This window comes from Macaca thibetana, chromosome 20 (genome assembly GCF_024542745.1).
Source record: "Macaca thibetana thibetana isolate TM-01 chromosome 20, ASM2454274v1, whole genome shotgun sequence".
NCBI classification, from domain to species: Eukaryota; Metazoa; Chordata; class Mammalia; order Primates; family Cercopithecidae; genus Macaca; species Macaca thibetana.
Genome location: NC_065597.1, coordinates 57,152,502 through 57,172,055, shown reverse-complemented (window position 1 = coordinate 57,172,055; position 19,554 = coordinate 57,152,502). Strand labels below are relative to the sequence as shown.

At 44.4% G+C, this 19,554-nt stretch overlaps 2 protein-coding genes across 4 annotated transcripts in view; one reads left to right on the top strand and one right to left on the bottom strand.

Annotated features, from left to right (window-relative positions):
• The window catches only part of GDE1 (glycerophosphodiester phosphodiesterase 1), a 241,834-nt gene extending 230,390 nt beyond the window's left edge, over window positions 1–11,444 (bottom strand). Inside the window, exon 1 of the mRNA XM_050775023.1 lies at window positions 11,441–11,444. The gene's annotated coding sequence lies outside the window, so the exon portion shown is untranslated. The remainder of the gene's footprint in view (window positions 1–11,440) is intronic.
• The window catches only part of IQCK (IQ motif containing K), a 959,718-nt gene that overhangs the window by 833,182 nt on the left and 106,982 nt on the right, over window positions 1–19,554 (top strand). For all 3 annotated transcript variants that reach the window (XM_050775025.1, XM_050775026.1, XM_050775027.1), the window contains 3 exons: window positions 3,732–3,796; window positions 7,073–7,202; window positions 8,715–8,812. In XM_050775025.1, coding sequence (XP_050630982.1) covers window positions 3,732–3,796; window positions 7,073–7,202; window positions 8,715–8,812 — 293 coding nt within the window. The remainder of the gene's footprint in view (window positions 1–3,731; window positions 3,797–7,072; window positions 7,203–8,714; window positions 8,813–19,554) is intronic.

Here is a 19,554-nt window from a genome sequence, read left to right as displayed (position 1 = left end):
GCAGGTAATGGGCTTGCAATAAATATAAGTGAATGAATAAGGCATCAAAAGTAACTTACGATATGGTTGGTTCTGTTCATCCATTCATTCATTCATTCAGCCAGTATTCTGTGGGGAAGTAATGGTGAGAGAACAGATCCCGGTGCTCCCTCACAAAACATATAATCTATTAGAAAAGATAGTCATTAATGCCAGGCGTGGTGGCTGAAGCCTGTAATTCCAGCACTTTTGGAGGCCAAGGTGGGCAGATCAGTTGAGGTCACGAGTTTGAGACCAGCCTGGCCAACATGGTGAAACCCCATCTCTACAAAAATACAAAAATTAGCCGGGCATGATGGTGGGTGCCTGTAATCCCAGCTACTTGGGAGGCTGAGGCAGGAGAATTGCTTAAAGCTGGGAGGCGGAGGTTGCAGTAAGCGGAGATCATGCCACTGCACTCCAGCCTGGGCAACAGAGCAAGACTCAATCTAGAAAAAAAAAAAAAAGAAAAAAAACAAGATAGTCACTAATTTTTATAAATTTCAAATAAGGCACAAACTAATATGAGTTGTGAAGAAAAAGGACACAGTATTATGTGGTTCTATGCATGGGCAATTTGACCTAGCCTGGGAAATTGAAAGTAAACAAATGTATTGTGTATTATATACATATATTAGTAAATACATTGGAATCCTACCACTGGGAGGCCAAGGCGGGCAGATTGCCTGAGCTCAGGAGTTCAAGACCAGCCTGGGCAACCCGGTGAAACCCCATCTCTACTAAAATACTAAAAATTTGTCTGGCATGGCAGAATGTGCCTGTAGTCCCAGCTACTCAGGAAACTGAGGCAGGAGAATTGCTTGAACCCAGGAAGCAGAGGTTGCAGTGAGCCAAGATCGCGCCACTGCACTCCAGCCTGGGCAACAGAGCGACACTTTGTCGCCGCCCCCACCCCCCCCCCCAAAAAAAAAAAAAAAAAAAAAAAAAAAAAGATTTGGTTGGATCTATGCCATATCTAACAATGGTTTTAGGATTGCAATAGGACTAAGTGTGACTTTTACCCTCTACATAAGACATCCCTGTGTTTGAAATTTTCTTTCAATAAGTATGTCTTGCTTTTGTAATCAGACAGAAGTATAAATGTATACATTTTAAGCCCAAATAAACAGTTTCACACTGTATCAGTGGTTCCCAAGGCAGCTAGGGAAGAAGGGTGAATTTACATGATTGCTGGAGAGGAAAAAAAATGGTAGAGCTGGGGCTGGTATGGTAGGCAGAATTCTAAGATAGCCCCCAAGTTTCTTGCCACCTTGTGAACACACCTCAGTTATTCAATCAAACGCTAACCTAGGTGTGGCTCTCAGATTTTCCAGATATGGTTAAAGCTTTTAATCAACTGACTTTAATATAGGGAGATTATTGTAGCTGGGCCTGACCTAATCAGGTGAGCCTTTAAAAGAAGTCAGAAGTCAGATTCAAGCAGAAGAGATTCTCCTGCTGCCCTTGAAGTAGCGGCAACCAAGTTGTGCATCACCCATGGCAAGAACCTGAGAGTGCCTTCTAAGAGCTGAGAGGGTCCCCAGCTGACAACCACAAGATAGCAAGGACCTCAGACCTCAACCACAAGAAACTAAAATTCTTTTTTATTTTTTTGAAATGGAGTCTCACTCTGTCACCCAGATTGGAGTGCAATGGTGAGATCTTGGCTCACTGCAACCTCCACCACCCGGGTTCAAGTGATTCTTGTGCCTCAGCCTCTCAAATAGCTGGGATTACAGGTGCCAATCATCACATCCAGCTAATTTTTGTATTTTTAGTAGAGATGGGGTTTCACCATGTTGACCATTCTGGTCTCAAACTCCTGGCCTCAAGTGATCCACCCACCTTGGCCTCCCAAAGTGCTGGGATTACAGGTCTGAGCCACCATGCCCAGCCAAGAAACTAAAATTCTATCAAAACCGAAATTCTATGAACAACCAATGAGCTTGGAAAAGTATCCCAGCCCTCAGAGATCACAGCTTTGGCTGATACCTTGAATTCAGCCTGATAAAACCCTGATCCATTCTTGGACTCCTGATGAAGGGAATTGTGAGATAATAAATGTGCGTTCCTTTATGTCAATGATTTGTGCTAATTTGTTACACAATAATAGAAAACAAATACAGTTGGTATTGAGAAATAAATTGCTTTTAACCTGCAACCTGACATTCTTGTCCCTAGCCTGATGCTTAGGAGTTAAAAAATATATATATGTTGAGAAGTGGAGGAAATACTGTACTATCTGATAAGTAACTAGGTAATGATATAAAACTTGTGTCCATATGACTGTATGCCCTCAATAGCATCTTGCCCACAAATTAATTTTTCCTCATGACTGTAAGTGACTGTACAATTGCCTTGACAACATTGACCTTTCCAGAAATATTTTTATCAGTCTTTGCTTTAGGGATGTAACTAATACTGGCCATGAGCATTTTCTGTTCCTCTGTTAGTCATAGTTGTTGCAACCCTGTAGAACTTATGTGGACTGTTTTTTTTTTTTTTTTTTTTTTTGAAACAGAGTCTCGCTCTGTCGCTCACTGAAACCTCTGCCTCCAGGGTTCAAGTGATTCTCCTGCCTCAGCCTCCTGAATAGCTGGGATTACAGGTACCCAGCACCACACCTGGCTAATTTTTTTTTTTTTTTTTTGAGACAGAGTCTCACCCTGTTGTTCAGACTGGAGTGCAGTGGTGCAAGCTCAGCTCACTGCCACCTCCTGGGTTCAAGCAATTCTTCTGCCTCAGCCTCCCAGGTAGCTGGGATTACAGGCGCACACCACCACGTCCAGCTAATTTTTATATTTTTAATAGAGACTGGGTTTCACCGTGTCAGACTGGTCTCGAACTCCTGGCCTCAAGTGATTCACCTGCCTTAGCCTCCCAAAGTGCTGGGATTATAGGCGTGAGCCACCGCGCCTGGCTAATTTTTGTATTTTTAGTAGAGATGGGGTTTCACCATGTTGGTTAGGCTGATCTCGAACTCCTGACCTAGTGATCCACCCTCCTCGGCCTCCTAAAATGCTGGGATTACAGACGTGAGCCACCGTGCCCGGCCGTTAGCCTCTCTTCTGCATGTGCTCTCAGTGTCTTCCCTTAACCAACCTCTGTGTTCTCTTCCTCCCTTAATTCCTAATAGTTTCTATCATGTTGGCAAAATCTGAAGTTGTGTCCTCTAAGAAAAAGGGTCTCAGACTCTTATATAAAGCCTTTTTTTTTTTTTTTTTTTTTTTGAGACGGAGTCTCGTTCTGTCGCCCAGGCTGGAGTACAGTGGCGTGATCTCCGCTCACTGCAAGCTCCACCGCCTCCTGGGTTAACGCCATTCTCCTGCCTCAGCCTCCCTAGAAGCTGGGACTACAGGCGCCTGCCACCACGCCCTGCTAGTTTTTTTGTATTTTCAGTACAGACGGGGTTTCACCGTGTTCGCCAGGATGGTCTCGATCTCCTGACCTTGTGATCCACCCACCTCAGCCTCCCAAAGTGCTGGGATTACAGGTGTGAGCCACCATACCCAGCCTCTTGCTGATTTTAAATACCATTAAATGTTAATTTTAAATTACATTAAATGTTAACCTGTTACGGCCAGTTGTTTTTTCATTTCTGTACACCACCAGCCAAAATAAAATTTAAGAATGTTTTATTCAGAGAAAAGGAAATTACATCAGAAACTGCAGTGAAGTATGGAATTGAGGATTTTTTTTCCCCTTTCCTTTAGAGTATGAAGCTGAGCAGCCTCCCTTTCCAGAAGGATATAAAGTCAAACAGGAACCTGTGATTACTGTAAGTATTACCCAGGCCTCAACCTAAGCAAGAAGCTCTTAAATGAGAATAGCACTGATGGCCTGTGAATGTCACACAGTGTCACTGAGTTCAGGAGGTGGAAAAGGGAAAGCATTGGAGCGAGAACCAGAAACTTGGGGCTAACCCCAGCTCTAATACTAACAGTGTGACTTAGAGGGCATCACATAACCTCTTTGAGCGTTAGTTTCAGCATCTATCTGTCTATCTGTTTGTCTGTCTATCTGTCTGTCTGTCTATCTATCTATCTATCTATCTATCTGTCTGTCTGTCTGTCTGTCTATCTATCTATCTATCTATCTATCTTATCTATCTATCTATCTAATCTATTTTTGAGACAGGCTCTTGCCCTGTCGCCCAGGTTGGAGTGCAGTGGCACAAACTCAGCTCACTACAACCTTAGTAGCTGGGACTACAGGCACCCGCCACCATGCCCGGGATTTTTTTGTTGAGATGGAGTTTCACCATGTTGTCCAGGCTGGTCTCAAACTCCTGACTTCAAGTGATCTGCCTGCCTCGGGCTCCCAAAGTGTTGAGATTACAGCCGTGAGCCACTGCGCCCAGCCAGATTTCTGTATTTATTAAATGGGACAGATAATCCTTGACTAACTAACAGGGCTTCTGTGGTGCTCACATGAGATCCTGGATGAGAAAAGCCTTTGCAGTGGATCTAACACCATGTCCATGTGAGGGGCAGTTGCAGATAGACCAAGTTTCTCTGCATGCCAGGGTAGACAAGATGAAGACTGTGCTAAGGAGAGAGGGCTAATGACAGGGCAGCCAGGAAGAGAGGCCCTCATGAAGTCTACGTTGGAATTAGATAGGAGCTTGATGGAGTTTGAATTTTTTAAAAAGCAAGGCTCTGAGAGATGAAGGGACTTGAGCATGGTAACACGGATGGAATCAAAACCTGTTTCTCGACTTCTAGTAACTTCCATCACTGCAGCTGCCTGTGACAGAGACATTGTGTCTAAAAACTTTATTCTGTGATTGTTCTTTTTCTCCTAACATCCTGTTTTTGCTTTATGGATGCAATTCTTTTTCAGATTTCTCTGCCGATACAAATCACAGTTCTCTTCCCTGAATTCTCTGTGCTTCTTCCAGGGTCAGCTGTTCTGACAATAGATGTTGGTCTTTGTCTTTTGTGCTATGATCTTCTTGACCTGTATAAAGAGATTTGATTGTTTATTTAAAATGTACAATGGTCCTGAGTGGATTTTTCTATATAGCTGGTATATTAGGGTTCTCCAGAGAGACAGAATCAGTAGGCTATATAGAGAGATACGTATATGAGAGGGGATTTACTGGGGTAATTGGCCCACATGATTATGGAGGCTGAGAAGTCCCACATTAGGCTCTCTGCGAGCTGGAGAACCAGGGAAGCTGGTAGAGTGACTCAGTCCAAATCCAGAAGCCTCAGAGCCAGGAAGAAACAACAGTGTAACTACCAGTCTGAGGGCCTCTGTTTATGATGTATGACAGGGTTACATGGAAATCTAGTTGGACTTAATTAGCCTCTGAGAGCCCCCAGGGACCACTGATGAGAACCCTGGAGTCTAAAAGCCAGAGGACCTGGAGTTCTGAGGTACAAGGGCGGAAGAAGGGCGTCCTGGCTCCAGAAGAGAGCAAGAATTCAGCCTTTCTCAACTTTTTGTTCCTTCCAGGCCCTCAGCCAATCCAATGGTGCCTGCCCACATTGAGGATAGATCTCCTCTCAATCCACCAGCGTATACACCAGTTTCTTCCAGAAAACGCTTGCAGACATACCCAGACATAATGCTCTGCTAGTTACCTAGGTATCCCTTACTCCAGTCAAGTTGACACTGAAAATTAACCATCACAGTATCATGGCTGGTGTGGTTTTCTCCTGCTGCTGTACATGTGGGTTTGTTTTCTGGATGGGTCTCTTCTATGAGTATCAAAACGCTGACTGAGTGCTCATGAAGGGTGGTTGTCCACTGGCCGACTGTTCTTCAGAGTGAACAGGCAGAAAGTCGGTATTTTGGGATTGGGCGGCAGTGGCGGGGGGGTCTCTAAATCAACTTTTTTTTCTTTGTTTTTGAGACAGGGTCTCACTCTGTCATCAGGCTGGAGCGCAGTAGCGCACTTCCCCGGCTCCAGCGATCTTCCCGCCTCTTCCTGCCAAAGTGCTGGAACTATAGCTGTATGCCACCACTGCCAGCTAATTATTTTTTAATTTTAGTAGAGATGAGGTCTCACTATGTTGCCCAGGCTGGTCTCGAACTCCTAGGCTGAAGCCATCTGCCCTCCTTGGCCTTCCAAAGTGCTGGAATCACAGGCATGAGCCACCACGCCCAGCCCGATTTTTTTTTTTTTTTTTTCCTACCATCTTGGTGCCCTAAGTGGTTCTAAGTGTTCTACTCCTTTTCAGGTAGTTTCATTGGTTTACAGAAGAGTTCCTGGAGAGGAGGGCGAGCTGGAGATCCAACTGGTGTGAACACAGCTTTATGATATTGAGGGAACAGAAAGAAGCCTGAGGGGAGTGTGGGCAGCAGGCCAAGTTAGCCCAGCCGGATTTCCACCCAGCCTCGTCGTGTGTCATTCCATTCTTGTTCCCACCCTGTACAGTGCCTGTCAACCTGAGTGTTTAGTCCCTTTGGGATCTGATGGGAAGGTGGACATCTATTTTCTGGGGCAGCCTCCTCCTGTGACTGTTACTTCCACTCTTGCTGCTGCTGCTGCTTTTTTTTTTTTTTGAGATGGACTTTCACTCTTGTTGCCCGGTCTGGGGTGCAATGGTGCGATCTCAGTTCACTGCAGCCTCCATCTCCTGAGTTCAAGCAGTTCTCCCCCCTCAGCCTTCCAAGTAGCTGGGATTACAGGCGCCCGCCACCACGCCTGGCTACTTTTTTGTATTTTTAGTAGAAACGGGGTTTCACCATGTTGGCCAGGCTGGTTTTGAACTCCTGACCTCAGGTGATCCTCCTGTCTCAGCCTCCCAAAGTGCTGGGATTACAGGTGTGAGCTTCTTGCTTCTTGAGTGAGGCTTCATCCCTGGTGTTTTGGATATGTTTACCAATCTCTCATCCGCAGATGGTCCTCCTTTTCTCTATCACAGGTTATGCCTTGTCGTTTATAGGTGTCTCAGGAGGGAAGGGAGACAAAGATCTGTGCTCAGTGTACCCCTTGAACCTTAAAGTCTGATGTAGAATTTTATTCCTTCATAAGGTTATACAAGAAAATACAATTATTTAAGCTGTTTGAATGAATTGCCTCCCCTCCCCTGTCTGCTTCCAGGTTGCGCCAGTAGAGGAAATGCTTTTTCATGGCTTCAGTGCAGAGCACTATTTTCCGGTTTCCCATTTCACCATGATCTCACATACACCCTGTCCTCAAGATAAATCGGAAACAGTCAACCCAAAAACATGTGAGTAAGAGAGATGCCATCTTTTCTAATTTGGGGCTTTTAACATTGCAGAACCACAGGGTGGGTATGGAGGCGGACAGATAGACTTCAGGGAGACCACATACATAAGAAAGAATGTGTTTTTGTTTTATTTTTAAGAGAATGTCCTTTATTTCACGATTTATCTTTAAGGTTAAAATGTAATTAAGATAATAAGTAACAAAAAGTGTACTTTGATTTTACATTCAATAAAAAGCAGGAAAAGAGAGCAGTAAATAAATGTAGCCGGCTGTGATGGCTCGTGCCTGTAGTATCAGCACTTTGAGAGACCAAGGCAGGAGAATTACTTGAACCCAGGGAGACCCCATCTCTACATGTCTACAAAAAATTAAAAAAAAAAAAATTATGACCAGATGCGGTGGCTCATGCCTATAATCCCAGCACTTTGGGAGGCTGAGGCGAGAGGATCTCTTGAGGTCAGGAATTTGAGACCAGCCTGGCCAACATGGTGAAACCCTGTCTCTACTAAAAATACAAAAATTAGCCGGGCGTGGTGGCAGGAGAATCACTTGAACCTGGGAGGTGGAGGTTGCAGTGAGCTGAGATCATGCCACTGCACTCCAGCCTGGGCAACAGAGTGAGACTCCATCTCAAAAAAAAAAAAAAAATTTGCCAGGTTTGGTGGTGCACACCTGTAACCCTAGCTACTTGGGAGGTTGAGGCAGGAGAATCAATCGCACTTGGGAAGCGGAGGTTGCAGAGAGCTGAGATTGAGCCACTGCATTCTACCCTGGGCAACAGAGCGAGAAAAAAAAAAAAAATTAGCTGTGCATGGTGGCAGGTACTTGCAGTCCCAGCTACTTGGGAGGCTAAGGTGGGAAGATTGCTTGAGCCTGAGAGATCTAGGATGCAGTAAGCTATGATCGCACCACTGCACTCCAGCCTGGGCCACAGAGTGAGACTCTGTCTCAAAAAAAAAGTAAAAAGTAGAAGAAAACATCATCATGCTACCCTGCTTTGTGTGTGGAAGCCAGAGGTGTAGACTGCAGATCTGAGTCATAGTTCCTTGGGCCCTCAGTAGTACCAGACCCTCTCATACTGGTTTGTTCTGCGTTCTGCATGCCTTGGGCCTTGGCTAACGACTGCCTTTATTACTGTGATCATAAGACCTTACCCATTATACTCTCACTCCCAATTCCTCTCTGGTCCCAATTCCTACCACATTCCCCTTGTTTTTGTCCATCCGGCCACACTGGCCCCCTTGATGTTCCTGGCTTGGGGCCATAACAAGCTGGTGGACCCAGCCTTATGTAGGATACTTCCGACATCTTCACCAGACTATAGAAGCTCAGAGGGACATTTTAAGTTACTTTAGTTATACAGCCCAGCTCTGCAGTCTGGAGCAAAATATAACATCCAAGATCGTGTGATTGAATGGACAGTACCTTTTTCTGGCTCAAAAGTAAACATTTCTCCCAGATTAGCTTGGGCCACTGGGGATTTTCAGTGGGAATTTTTGTTTGTTTGTTCTAGGTTCTCCCAAAGAATATTTGGAAACTTTCATCTTTCCTGTTCTGCTTCCCGGAATGGCTAGCCTGCTTCACCAAGCGAAGAAAGAAAAATGTTTTGAGGTCAGTTATTTGGCAGGATTTCTTTATTTTAAGATTCTCAATCATTATTATCAGATGATAGCTCATTATCTTGGTACCATCAAGTTGTTCTCCAGATGACCTCTTTGGGAGGGAAAGCCTGTGTTTGGGGTCACTTACCCCATTCCAGCCACACCATCTAGTTGTGCACATACATGCGCTACCATCTGTCTGGCCACTTGGACTCCGGAGAGCTTTTCCGCCTTGCTTGGCCTCCTGCCTGCCCTTCTCCTGTGCAGTTTGGCATCCACCAGTTTTCTTGGGTCTTCAGCTTCTGTTTATTACATGCACTGATTAAAGCTCTCCTTGGCCAGGCACAGTGGCTCATGCCTATAATCCCACACTTTGGGAAGCTAAGGTGGGAGGATTACTTGATGCCAGGAGTTCAAGACCACTGGGCAACATAGTGAGACCCCCATCTCTAAAAAAAAATTTTTTTTAAATTAGCTAGGTGTGGTGGCGCGTACTTATAGTCTCAGCTACTTAAGAGGCTGAGGCAGGAAGATCCCTTGAGGCCCGAAGTTTGAGGTTACAGTGATTCATGATCCCGCCACTGCACTCCAGCCTGGGCAACAGCAAGACCCCCAACTCAAAAAAAAAAAAAAAAAAATCCCACAAAACTCTGCTTACTTCCTACTTGACTCTGGATTGATTGTTCCCCCTGGCATCTCTCTACTCCATGCCAACTGTCATGAATGTAAACTGCTTGCAGAGAGTCTTGGAAAACAGTAAGTGCTCAGTAAATGACAGTTAACATTGCACTGCAGAGAATCAACTTCTCTGCAGGGAAGTTTTAGTTTAGTATTTTTGAGACAGGGTCTTGCTCTGTTTTCAGGCTAGGGTGCAGTGGCGTAATCATGGCACACTGCAGCCTCAACCTCCAGGGCTCAGTTGATCCTCCCACCTCAGCTTCCTGAGCTGCTGAGACTACAGGTATGCGCCCCCACGCCTGGCTAATTTTTTTTTTTTTTTTTTTTTTTTTTTAGTAGATACTAGGCAAAAACTCAGTAAACTTGGTACAAACCGAATTCCAGTGCTGGCCTCCCCCCACGTGGATACCCTTAGAGACACCCTCTTTTCCGTAGTTCACAGGATACTTTGGGTGTATGTGTTCCCTGCACTGTTTTGAATTCTAGAATGTTGGATGATCCAGATGAAGAGAGTAAAATTACAGCATTTATTATTGACCAGGCACTTGCTGTGTGCCAGGCACTTTGCTGAATGCTGTATCTTCCATTATTGCAATTGCCCTCCCCAGCCATGTGAGCTTCTTTCTATTATTGTTATCTGCACTTTGCAGAGGAGAAAGTGGAGGGACACAGGCCTGAAAAATGATCAAGAGTGAATGGCAGAGTTAGGACTCAAATCCAGATTAAATGATTCAAAATAATACTAAAGACCGGGCACAGTGACTCATGCCCATAATCCCAGCACTTTGGGAGGCCAAGGCAGAAGAATTGTCTGAGCCCAGGAGTTCGAGACCAGCCTGGGCAACAAAGTGAGACCCAATATTTACAAAAAAAAAAAAAAAAAGAAATTAGCCAGGGATGGTGGTGCATACCTGCAGTCCCAGCTGCTCAGGGGGCTGAAGTGGGAGGATCAGCTGAGCCCTGGAGGTTGAGGCTGCAGTGTGCCATGATCATGCCACTGCACCCTAACCTGGAAACAGAGCAAGACCCTGTCTCAAAAAGAAAAAAAAAAGATACTAAAAAAGTTGGCAGTAATTACAGTGTAAACCTCAATCAGTTTGACACATCCTGAGGTCTATAAAATTATCCATAGTTAATGATACCACCAAAGTAGTTGCCCTTCAGCACAGGGTCCCCATCTGAGAAGAACTGCTTACTGCCATGTTGGTACTGCCATATACTGAGGAGATAAGGTTTTCCTATGTTCTAGCAAATACTTGATTTTTCCTCAGCAATGCCTTGACAGTATCCTGCCCCACTTGCCTCTTAATCACTCCATATTATACCTCCCCCTAATTGCCTGCCACTTAATCCGCTCAGCATAACATTCCTTTGACAGGCCTCACCATGACATTTGTGTCTTTACTTGAGGCAGAAATGGATGATGAGACATTGATCAGAATTTGGGTAGTACGCTCAGGAAGGGAAGAATTTGGGATACACCTCTGGGCTGTGGTTCACCATTTGACAACAGTGGATCCACATAATGAAGTCACTAGCCCTCAGCCTAGCCTTCAAGGCTCTTCATTTGTTCATTGGTTCCTTCCTTCCTTCCTCCCTCCATCCCTCCCCCGCAGTGCTCCCCTTCCCGATGGTACCCTCCACCCAAGCAGAACCACTCGGAGTTCGCTGCACCAGCCCCCACCTCACGGCCTCTGTGCATCTGCTCCTGCTTTTTTTAGAAAAAAATCCCTGAGCTCCTCTTCTGTGCATATTTAACTTCTACTTGTTTTTCCAAACTCAGCTCCATAACTTCTCTCTCAAGCTTCCAGTTCCCTGCTGGGCTCAAACTAGAAGTAATTGATCCCAGCTCTCAGATTTCAGAGTATTTCATCTGTTCCTCATTTTATGGCAAATTAAGACATCCTTAATTAAGACATTCTTAGCCCACATATACTTAATTTTATGCATGTCTGTCTCCCCCCCATATTTTAAGTTCCTTGAGGACAGATTCTCTGATTTACTTTTATATCTCTAGTCAATGCTACCCAATGCCTAGCACATGGTGAACATAGAGTTGGCCCTTGATAAATGTTAAATAAGTGAGTGCATGATTATATACCAGGGAGTATCACTATTACTATGTCCTTGACCAAAACCCAGCTTCCTTCTATCTGGGAAGGCTGTTCTATTGGACTCATCCCTGGAGAAATTCCCTGGAGGGGTGAGGAAAGAAGATATGCATCTATTTCATGAGTTTAGTTGATAGGGGAGAGCAATTGGGGTCCAATGGCACAGCCTGACCCCCCACCTCATATATTAATTATACAAATAATTAGTAAATTGGGCCTTGATTTATAGCTTAGCAGTTAAGAGCAAGTCCACCTCCATCCCAACTGGCAGCACAGCCCAAGACAAGTCATTTCATCTTTCTGAGCCATTATCACTTCCTTCCATGTAAAATGAGGCTGATCATAGCACCTGCTCATGGGATTATCATGCTGATGAAATGAGGTAGCTCATGTAAAGTGCTTAGGCACTTCACCTAGTCCCTGGAACCTAGGAAGAACTCAATGCATGTTAACTTATTTATCTCAGTGATACAGTGGTACAGGTACTTCCCAGATAGGGTGGGTTATACCCGCTACCTGAGTGACTTCACTCTTGTTCCTGGGCCATGTGGAGTCCTGACTCAGGACTTGGTCCCAGTTCCCAGAAAAGCCACCCAATTCCACGGTGATCTTGCAAGGAAGGTTATTTTGTGGGTCCTCTCATGGGAAGATGGGGAAGAGGACCCCCACCTTTGTTGGCACTTATCAAGCAGTACTTAATTAATCCTCTCTAGAAGCATTTCTGACCCTCCAGGAACCCCCTCCCCATGCTCACTCTGCAGACCCCTCCTGGATCCTGAACAGTTCAGCTGTGGCTCTCAGCTTGCATGGCCCACTCAGCAAGGCCAAGCCCAGCATGCAGTTTTCCCTCCTCTTTTAAATGCAATTCGGCCATTATGTAGCCCTTGTGGGTGGAACTGGGGGTGGGGGCTTCACATCTCTCACCCAACAAAGACACAGTTGTAAGGTTTTCCTCATTGCTTTGTTGGAAATCCTAGTTTTGCCACGTAGGCCTGGTGAATTCAAATCTGGGGACCTCAGTCCCCACTCTTTCTCCTGATGTGCTACTACAGACATGGTTGTCATATTTGAACCTGGGAAGACCACAATGATCAGATCCCTTATTTTCACTAGCAAGAGAGGGCACTCTGCTGATGAGAACTGTAAACAAAAAAGCTGGTAAAATAAAGTCAGTGATTCAGGTGCTGATGATTAAATCCAGGCAATTGCTCTCCTGTCACCTGTGGTTTGACTGCTGCTATGATAATCATCAGAAATTGTATCAAAAATCAGAGAAGGCCTGGTGTGGTGGCTCATGCCTATAATCCCAGCACCTTGGGAGGCTGAGGTGGGCGGATCCCTGGAGCTTAGGAGTTTGAGACCACCCTGGGAAACGTGGCAAAACCCCATCTCTACAAAACATACGAAAATTAGCTGGGCATGGTGGCACATGCCTGTGGTTCCAGTTACTTGGGAGGCTGAGGTGGGAGAATCACTTGAACCCTGGAAGTTGAGTCTGCAGTGAGCCATGATGGCGCCACTGCACTCCAGCTTGGGTGACAGCACGAGACCCTGTCTCAAAAAAAAAAAAAAAAAAAAAAGTCAGAGGAGCCCTCTCATTGATTTATTGCCCGTCGTTCATCAACACTGGTCAAATGCTTCCTATGCACCACTTTGTTTCACACTTACAATAACCTTCTGAACCAGGTCCTCTTTTTCATCACCTCCCTTTTACCAAGGATGGCCCTGGGACGCAGAGAAGTTGAGCATTACTCAAGGTCACCTAGTAAGCAGCAAACAGCACACATCTCCAACCTAGGCCCAGATGATCCTGAAGCCTGGGTTTCCATCCCTCCCAGTAAATGAGAGTTGGAGGCTGTCCTCAAAATAACTCCCAGAGATACTGGTTTTTTTTCATTCATAGCTATTTTCTGAAGAACAGACTGCTTACTTGCCTTTGGTTATCAAATTTAAACTGCTTCTAATTTGTATCTGTTTTTCATTTGCCCACTTGGCTTTTCCTGACAATTTAATTCTTGTCCACTACTCATAACTGACCTTCCCCATCATCTGTGTTTTGACTACTGCTATGATAATCATCAGAAATTGTATCACATTGTGGTGTGATACAGTTGGTAGGTATCCTGTGGTGTTAAACAGGTGCAAGGTGTGGCTGAGTGGAAGGGGAGTGAGGCTGGGTTGAAGAGTGGTCCCAGAGCAGACCCTTAGCTTGGCCATACCATTGTCAGATGGCTTTGTCTCTCTGCCTTCTGTTCTGCTGCTAAATGAGGAAGAGCACCTCACGAGTCACATCTCAGCAATTGTATCACTTTTTCCTATCTTGCTGTTGACCAAAGTATGTTCAGCACACTGTGCCTTTTATTCGATTGAACAAAGGATGGAATGTAATGATCAAACAGTGAAATGAGCACAGTGGAATAATCTTTGTTTTCACATATGTAAATAATATCTGGCTGGGTGCAGTGGCTCACGCCTGTAATGCCAGCCCTTTGGGAGGCTGAGGCACGAGGATCACAAGGTCAGGAGTTCAAGACCAGCCTGGCCAACATGGTGAAACCCCCATCTCTACTAAAAATACAAAAATTAGCCGGGCGTGGTGGCACGTGCCTGTAGTCACAGCTACTTGGGAGGCTGAGGCAGAAGAATAGCTTGAATCTGGGAGGCAGAAGTTGCAGTGAGCCAAGATCATGCTACTGCACTCCAGCCTGGGCAACAGAGCGAGACGCCATCGAAAAAAAAAAAAAGCGTCCCTGCAAGCAGGGTGAAGCAGGATGAGTCGACCATGTTGAGTTCTGTTTAACAAACATTCATTAAGCCCTGCTGTGTGCTGATCATGAGGCCAGACCCCAGGGCACACAGAGGGCACAAGAAGACGTGGCCCTGTCCTAGAGGAGCCATAATGATGAACTGAAGTTGTTTTTATTTTTCTTCCCCTTGTGTCTGTTTTTTCACTCCTCTGAAATACGAATGAATAAGGAGAAATGACACAGTGGATCTGTAGCTGGGGATTCATTTCTAGACCTTGGTGCATGTATATTCCATTGTGCAACCTTTATTCTAATTTACTTGGCCATTATTCTTCTAATTTATTCTCTTTCAGAGGGCACAGAAATCAGCTAAAAAGGCAGTAATTAAGATTTTACATGAAGGTTGCGTATCTAATATTTGCCCATAAATAATTTTGTAACAAGGGGGCTAGACACAGTTTCCAGCCTCTAAGCACTGATAACATGCTTTGAAAGAACCAGATAAATTTCTAATTTTATTAGAGATTAATGAGGCATCCTTGTGCCAACTCATATTTCATCGTTGACATCCTGCAGATGAGCTACTCCTGAGACTGAATGAAAACAGTCTAAATGTCAAATGCTCCAGGGTGCTTGAACATAGCATTAAAGTTTAAATTTTATAATGAATGATAAAGGAATGTAGAAAATGTGGGTTGTTAAAGCTGTTCGTGTGTGCCCAGGCGTGGTGGTTCATGCCTGTAATCTCACCACTTAGGGAGGCTGAGGTGGGAGGATTGCTTGTGCCCAGGAGTTCGAGACCAGCTTGGGCAACATGGTGAAATCCCGTCTCTACTAAAAATACCAAAATTTTAGCCAGGCATGATGGCAGGCACCTGTAATTTCAGCTACTTGGGAGGCTGAGGCAGGAGACTTGCTTGAACCTGGGCGGCAGAGGTTGCAGTGAGCCGAGATCTCACCACTGCAGTCCAGCCTAGGTGGCAGAGTGAGACTGAGTCTCAAAAACAACAAACACAACAACAAACCTGTTCACTTGTAAAAGTGGAGAAGCTTGAAAGGCAGGCACACTGGAGTTCAAAATCCTGCTAGACCGCTGCCTTGCAGCATGGCCCTAAGTAATCCGTGAGCCTCTGTTTCCTCAACTGTTAAAAGGATGGCAGACCTGCTCCTGTCATTGGGTGGAAGAGGGGAAGTAACGAATGATACTCCCAGACCCAAGGACTCCTCTGCTTCTCACGCTTTGCCAGGAAATTCAGTATTTTGAATGCTACAAATATGCAAGGTGGGTAAATTACTATTAACTTTCTTCATTTCCTGACTTAGGATTTTTAAATTAAATCTGATTCCCTCCATGTTCTCCCTCCCCGCCCCCCGGTCATATAGTCTTTTGTGGGTTATTTTCGAAGCTTGAAAATCACATTAGTGCCGTTTCAACATTTGTCAGACCCGAGTGGAACTCCCGTTATCCAGATCTGCACTACAGATTCGCATTTTCTTGATTCGGCTGTTCCTCACATCCTGTCATTGGGGATAGATGCTTAAACTGAATGATGACTGGCCTCCAACCAAAATTACATAACTGAGGCGTTCTTATCTGTCACCCACAACTGAACTTGCATCCAAATGGCTCTTACACTGTAGCAGTGTAATTCATTGGTGATTGGGGCCATTCAAATTATATCTTGAAATAGCATTTATATTAAGTTGCTCAAAAATACTTGCTGATCTGCGTTTTGCCCTTAAACCGCTGATGTCTAGTTATTTATACTTGACTTCATTATTTTTCTGTTTATTCTATGACGTAGCCCCCACAGTGCCTGGAACATAATAGGAACTCAATGAGTATTTATTGGATAAATGAATGAATATGGATTCTCAAAAGTCAGGGCTGGCCGGGCGCAGTGGCTCATGCCTGTAATCCCTGCACTTTGGGAGGCCGAGGCAGGTGGATCACTTGAGGTCGGGAGTTCGAGCCCACCATGGCCAACATGGCAAAACCCCGTCTCTACTAAGAATACAAAAAAATTAGTTGGGCATGGTGGCACGTGCCTGTAATTCCAGCTACTCGGGAGGCTGAGGCAGGAGAATCGCTTGAACTCAGGTTGCAAAGGTTACAGTGAGCTGACATCATGCCACTGCACTCCAGCCTGGGTGACAGAGTGAGATTCTGTCTCAAAAAAATAAATAAAAAAATAAAAGTCAGGGTCTACTTTTAAGATAGTAATTAAGCTGCATGAGCACTCTGTGGAGGACTGTGACCTTTATCCAGTTTGCCATAGCTATTACACACAGGAGGTAATTTATTAACTATACCTGCAGTGTCTGGATCTACTGCCTCTGGAGGGAGGTAGACAATGGGGAGACTGCCTAAGTCTGCTAGGCTCCCTGGAACTGGAGCTGGGCAAGGAGCTCCTCAAATTGAAGGAGGCTCATTCATAGACAATGGAGAGCCAGAGGGTAGAGCAAGAGGCTAGGATTCAAGAATAGTAATTGCCAGCACTTTTTGAGCCTTACTTTGTGCCAGATGTCATTCTAAGCACTTTACCTGCAGTCACTCATTTAATCCTCCCAACAATCTTTGGAGGTGGATGCTATTATCATCATCTTACAGATCAGGGTTGTACAGCACCAGGTCTAACCAAGAAGCTCAAGTACACAACTAGAAAGTGGCAGAGCCAAGACTCAAACCAAGAATGGTTCCAGAGTCTAAGAGTTTGACCACTGTTCCACTCTGATGGTCAGTCTCACAGCTTGCTGAAAGCAGAGGCCAGATTCTGCCATGAAAGATGGGTCTGGAGGCTGTGGAGAAGAGGAGTGAGAAGTTAGCAAGCCTTTTATTTAGGTTGTCCTGCCAGTACCATGAAACTCCAAGGAAAACCAGGGGGAACAGAGCAGACAGAGAAGCAGCAAGAGCTGGCACCTAATTACTATTCCATAGAGCATTTGGCCAGTTACACACACATCTATTGTGTGATGTGTGGTATGTGTGGGTGTGTGTATAGGTGTAGGTGCGTCTGCACACATGAATTGAGGCATTGTATGGTACTTGGTTCAGGAATTCCATCATTCTAGCCTCTGGAATCAGGCAGACCCTTTCAACCCAGGCCTGTTCCCCAAAAGCTGTGCAAGCTTGATTATTTTGATTTTGAGTCACTCAACTTTGGATTCATGTTTATATATATATGTCATTTTAAATATTATGAACTTAATATAGTTTCTAACCGAACAGTTTGTTCCTACTTATTATTTTTTCTTCTTTTCTCTGAGCACACAAGTAGTATATTTTTTCATTTTAAAAATTATTTTCATTTTTATTTTTAGAGATAGAGTCTCACTGTGTTGCCCAGGCTGGTCTCAAACTCCTGAGCTCAACTGGTCCTCCTGCCTTGGTTTCCCAAAGTCCTGGGATTACAGGGACAAGCCAGTGCACCTGACCCATCTTTAGATATTTAACTCTATTTTAAATGCTCAGTATAAAATTCAGCACATTTAATAGGCAGGTATTTCTCTAATCCTTAATTTTTGGTGGAGATTACAATTGGGAGAATAAACCTCAAGCACATGATTTCCATGAATTATCTCAGCCTAAGAGTTAGATCAAGACCCTGCACATTTCATGATATGAATTTAACAAATGAAATAGATTTATTTAACCCTTTCTCAAATGGTCATTTTCAATCATGTAAAAAAAGTAATTGAGATTTTTTAAGTGGCATCTGTATGGCATTAGAGTAACAATCTACAAATAAAGCCAATGGCCTTCTAGTTTTGCTGTGAAATTAGCTGGGTGCTAGCAGTATTTTATATTGTGTTAAATATACTCTGTGAAAGATAAATAACGGAAAATGATGGCTTTGTACAAAAGCTGGTGGAAGTACATCTGTGGCCAACAACAGATAGTGTACAGACATTTCCTGTGTGTATAGCAATTTATGCAGCATGTATACAATAAGCCAAAGGTAACAGAATGCAGATAATAGTATCTAAATTCATTAGCCAATAAGTGAAGAATCACGTGGAAGATGGGGAAGAGATGAAAGTTTGAATGAACCCTTTGCTCTCCTGTATTTCATATTCCAATATTTTGAGTATATTTAAAAATTTCAGAAGAAGCATGAGTTACCTTTGTAATCAGGAAAAATAGAAGTTAATGTTAAGTAACATTTTCAAGTTCTTATATTTGACCCTGCTGCCTCACCTAGGTTATTTTCTTTCTGTCTTTCCTTTTCACTGACACACTCAGTGAATCACCTCACCTACATCTTTTTACCATTCATTGTTTCTTTAATGTGGCACTCTGGCATCTAAATGCTCACTATGTCTGGTACAACTCAAGTTTACTAATGACCTAGTACTGCCAAATTCTGTGACCTATTCCAGGGACAAAAAGGAGGCCAGTATGTTTGGGGCAGAGTGAGCAAAAGAGAGGAGAGGTGAGTTTGACAGGGTCAGCCCTGCAGTGGCCGTACCATCACATGGGCCAGTAAAGAAAGTGGGTTTTATTTTAAAAGCAGTTGGAAATAATTATTTCCGTGACTGTCAACCCTATTGGGCCCAGTGCTCCCTTGTCATAGCGTCGTATAGTGTGCTTCTTGCTATCCTGAATTGAAATACTTAGTTGATATAATATAACCTATTTATCAGTTACCTGATTGCTATGTTGTACAATAAACTACGTGAAAACTTTATGGCTTAAAATAACGATTTATTATTTCTCATGACTCTGGGCCGACTGGGCAGTTCTGCTGCTCTCTCCTGGGGTCACTCACATGACTGCGTTCAGCTGGTAACTGGGCTGGGTTGGAAGGTCCAATTCTATCTCACTCATGTGTCTGGGGCCCTGGTGCTGACTGCTAGCTGGGGCACTTCGGTTCTCCTTCACGTGGACTTGCGTCTTCCAGTGGGCCAGACCAGCTCCTTTATAGCGTGGTGGTCTCCAGCAGCTTTCCAAGAGGGTAAAAGCAAAAGTGCAAAGCCAAGACCTTCTGGAACATGACTTCCACCAAGTTCTCTACTAAAATTACTAAGAATTAGCCTGGCATGGTGGCACGTGCCTGTAATCCCAGCTACTTGGGAGACTGAGGCATGAGAATAGCTTGAACCCGGGAGGCAGAGGTTGCAGTGAGCAGAGATCTAGCTTGGGGGACAGAGTGAGACTCTGTCTCAAAAAAACAAACAAGAAAAGAGTCTCGCTTCATTTTTTTTTTTTTAAATTT